General features: G+C 34.6%; 1 protein-coding gene across 1 annotated transcript in view; it reads left to right on the forward strand.

Moving 5' to 3' along the window:
• LOC106108206 (eyes absent homolog 2) overlaps positions 1–4,051 on the forward strand; it is a 44,843-nt gene that overhangs the window by 24,336 nt on the left and 16,456 nt on the right. Inside the window, exon 3 of the mRNA XM_013289305.1 lies at positions 1,900–1,937. Coding sequence (XP_013144759.1) covers positions 1,900–1,937 — 38 coding nt within the window. The remainder of the gene's footprint in view (positions 1–1,899; positions 1,938–4,051) is intronic.

Raw genomic sequence — 4,051 nt, forward strand, 5'->3', positions numbered from 1 at the left:
GCATCTATCTGAACCCGCCAAACTGGCGAAGCGGTCGCTGCCCATGGACATCCGCAATAGCGGATGCGTTGCCTACTCTTAATTGACGGAGAAGACGCACATAAAGAGGATATTTCCCCTTCCTATGCGTGTCCTGCATCGTCAAATCCACGTTCCCTTCCCATCCTTAATATAAGAAAAAGGGTGGGAAGTAAAAGGACTAAAGTTGTGCCTCCGGCACCACACTCATCAGACTGAACGCGGAATTGCCCTCACTTCACGTCTGTCTTCTGTGGTCATGGTATTGCACCGGACGAGTGGGCCCATTCGGTTTTGAAGATACATTCTAAAATACATCCATCTATACTTTCACATTTAAAATAAGTAAGAAGCCGGAGGCCTAATTTAAGTCCCTTTCTCTTTACTGCCCTTTTCTTATAAGGAGAGGATGGGAAGGGGAAGTGGATTTGACGGACGAGGAGATACATAGGAAGGGGATATATCCTCTTTATGTGCATCTCCTCTGTCGGCTAAGGGTAGGCAACGCATTTGCAATTGCGGATGTCTATGGACAGTGGTCGCTTCGCCATTTTGGCGGATTCAGGTGGCCGCTTGCTCCAAAAAAAGCTGCTTTTGTCACAAAAAAAGCATAATCAAACCTTTTCAAATATAAGAATTATAATTAGAAAAGTGTAGTCCATTTTAGCTGTTGTATAATCTATGCCGAGATATCAAAGATTAAAAATAACATCCCAAGCACATGAATGTCAAGTTTTATACCCTCAGTATTTATTAAACTACTAGAAAATGAAACATTCGTACAATACAAACAATCAGAGATGTCAAATATCAATTTTATGTATTCAAATTCACGCAATCTTGAATGCAAATTGTTATAGTAAGTCGTTATCCCAGCGAGGACTCTGCGTTATAAATAAGTGTCCTTTAGTTATGTCTTTGTATAATGCTAATGTTTGAAAATAAACCCTCACGCCTAACTTAAAGAGGCAGAGAATCTATATAATCTATATCTATACCAATATAATAAAGCGTAAACACACACTTCTTTGTTGCCTAAGATGTCAGCAATTACAGCATATTTTTGAATAATTCTTTCTTTAATAAAAAACCCTACACTTGCGTCGCGCTTTAGGCTATATATTTTCACGCCATTAAACATAGGGAGTAAATATTTTGGATAAAAACACTAATGTGGGAAAGAGACCATAAGTTGCTGCCAACATTAAGGAACCAAGGTTGCCATGGTTTGTCATCATGTCATGTCATTTTGACATTTGCAATTGATAAGTTGACAAATGTGAACAATAAAATGAAATTTTTATAATTTTATGCGGATAAAGTCGCATGGGAACAGCTAGTCTTACTAATATAAATGAGAAAGTTTAGATGGATGTTTGTTAGAGTTTGTAGCCTAAACTACTGAACGGATCTCGATTAAATGTAGCATGTGTAAAACAGTCTGTAGGAACACATAGGTTACTAAAATAGGTTATTTTTTTAATTTCGTGCAGAGGATATCGCGGGCGAAAGTCTTGTTAGTACACTATTTATAAACTCAAGAACGGCTTTACCGATATGGCTGAAAATTGGTAAGAAGGTAGCTTAGAGCCAGGAGACATAGGATACTATTTATTCCGAGGAAAGATTTCCATTTTTGCATTTTAGTATGTATTTGATTTACGCAAAAACTACTGGATTTTTATTTCACGCGGACGAAGTCGCGGGCCAAAGAAAGGCTTAATTAAAAATTGATTCAATGTCTGATATTAAAAAAAAATTAAATCTTTTTCTTATTTATTGTATTGTCACTATATTGCTTTATTTAATGCACATTATTAGTAAAAATATTGTAGTATCAAAACGTAATAAAATGTTAATTTGATTTTTAATTTGTTACAGGCAAAAAGGCCAAGACCTGATCCAAACACAGATGTACGGTAAGTAAAGTCTAGTTAAGTACATTACTTAGTCGTAACAAATCGTTAAATTATTAACAAACTAGCTGTTGCGATTTCGTCCACGTGAAATTAAAAAAACGTAGTCGAAGTTACTAACAGATAAATTACCTTCATAATGGTGAAAGAATTTTTAAAATCGGCCTAGTAGTTTTTGAGTTATTACAATACATACAAAGATACAAAATGTTTATATTTGTATAGATAGGTAAAACAAATCAAGTACAAGAAAACCATAGATCTGTATAAATGGATAGGTAACTTGGAAATGACAGTATTGCCTTGTTCAGATTTAAACGCACTTTTACCAGTTAAGTATATCTAAATAGCTCATTCGAAATCTTAGTACTGCAGGTAATTGAAACCGTTAGCGACAAAATGGCGAAAATTGTAAAGCCTAACGTGTACCTAGAGGTTCATAGAAGCCTATAGTAACTATCATTACAAGGAGGTGAGAAGCAAAAGGTTAGCGTGGTATGGACATGTTATGCGACCAAATGATGGGGACATAAACCAGAAAGTGTTAAGAATGGATGACAAGGGTAGAGGAAGACCGAAGAAAGTATGGATTGTGTGAAAGAGGATATGCTTAAAGGATTGGATTCAGATATGACGGCTGATAGAGATGTATGGAGCAGCACATACTGTACCGACCCTCTGTAAGGGATAAGGGCAAGTTGATGATAGAATTTTTAAAGATTTTACTTAAACATGTCTAGTTTCAGTAAAATAGATAAACGAATCGAATGATAATTTGAATTCGATAAATAAAATAAATTTTAAAGTTACTAAATGTCGTATTTAAATGTAAATTTAATGTAACTGGTAGCCAGCGATGTTATTTCCATAGACTAAAGTTATGGTTAACCATAAAGTAAACGGTACATCATAGAGTATAAATTAAGCTCTCCGTTTAATTATTACATAATCGTAAATGTTTATAAAGTTTACAACTATTTTTTTTAATAATCTATCATCATGATCACCAGCACCATACGTCCCCACCGAGGGGCTCGGAGCCTACCCTAATAAGGGGTGACTAGGCCATAGTCAACCACGCTGCACTGCGGGTTGGTTGACTTCACACATATCTTTGAATTTCTTTCCCGATATGTGCAATCACGATGTTTTCCTTCACCGTAAGAACGTCGGGTAAATTATGTACATATGAAAATTCAAATAATAATCTATACGTATAATAAAATTGGAGTGTCTGTATTATGAAAAGAAAAATTCCAGATTTCGGGAAGATAGTGTATTTACATTGCTAATAACGAAAATCCCATTTATATTTCTTTGTCTGTCTGTCCGCAAGCTGCGTTTGTTCCGGGTGATCTCGAAAACAGGTGGGCCTATTTTAACCGGACTTTCACTGAAGGGTAGCTGACAGACGGACGTATTATAGGATACTTTTTTATTTAGATAAAATTTTTTTTTTTTCTTTATGATGTCCCATTTTTGTTTGATGTGATTTTTTTTTCTTTTATTTAAAAGTGTGTTTTTTTATTTTATTATTTTTTTTTATTTCTGTATAGATATGTAATTAGTACGGCCGGTTACCCTAATGATTAAGATATATGTTACTTGAGTGCGAAGGAGCCAGCTGAAAATCAGCGCAGGAATGGCTTAGTCCGTCCTGCATACGCTGAGCTGACTACCTTTTGTCACGAATATGTCACCTTTAGAATAAGTCTTTGTTATCTAATTTCTATTTTGTGGCAATAAATGCATTTTCATTTCATTCATTTTATTTCATTTAAATATTGTATTGACGAAGTCGGGCAACAGCTCATTGTTAATACATTTTTTGTATGACTAAGGAATTGAGTAGATAGCAACTAGAATTCACGATTCTTTTATTCACGCTAATAGACATATTTCATTGTTTATAATATACTTTTAAATTTAAGGGCCCCTTATGTAGCATTTAAGAAAAACCTTAGTAATACCTATTTTGGCAATGACAGTACCAAATGGGAGTAAGGATTCGAAATAACAGAGATAAAACTGATTAATATCTGCAATTTCCAAGCATATCCATTTATAAAGATCAGTGGTTTAAATACAAATGAGGCATTGAAAACAAAATACTTCAA

The sequence above is a fragment of the Papilio polytes genome, unplaced genomic scaffold (genome assembly GCF_000836215.1).
Source record: "Papilio polytes unplaced genomic scaffold, Ppol_1.0 DF821733.1, whole genome shotgun sequence".
Taxonomy (NCBI): Eukaryota; Metazoa; Arthropoda; class Insecta; order Lepidoptera; family Papilionidae; genus Papilio; species Papilio polytes.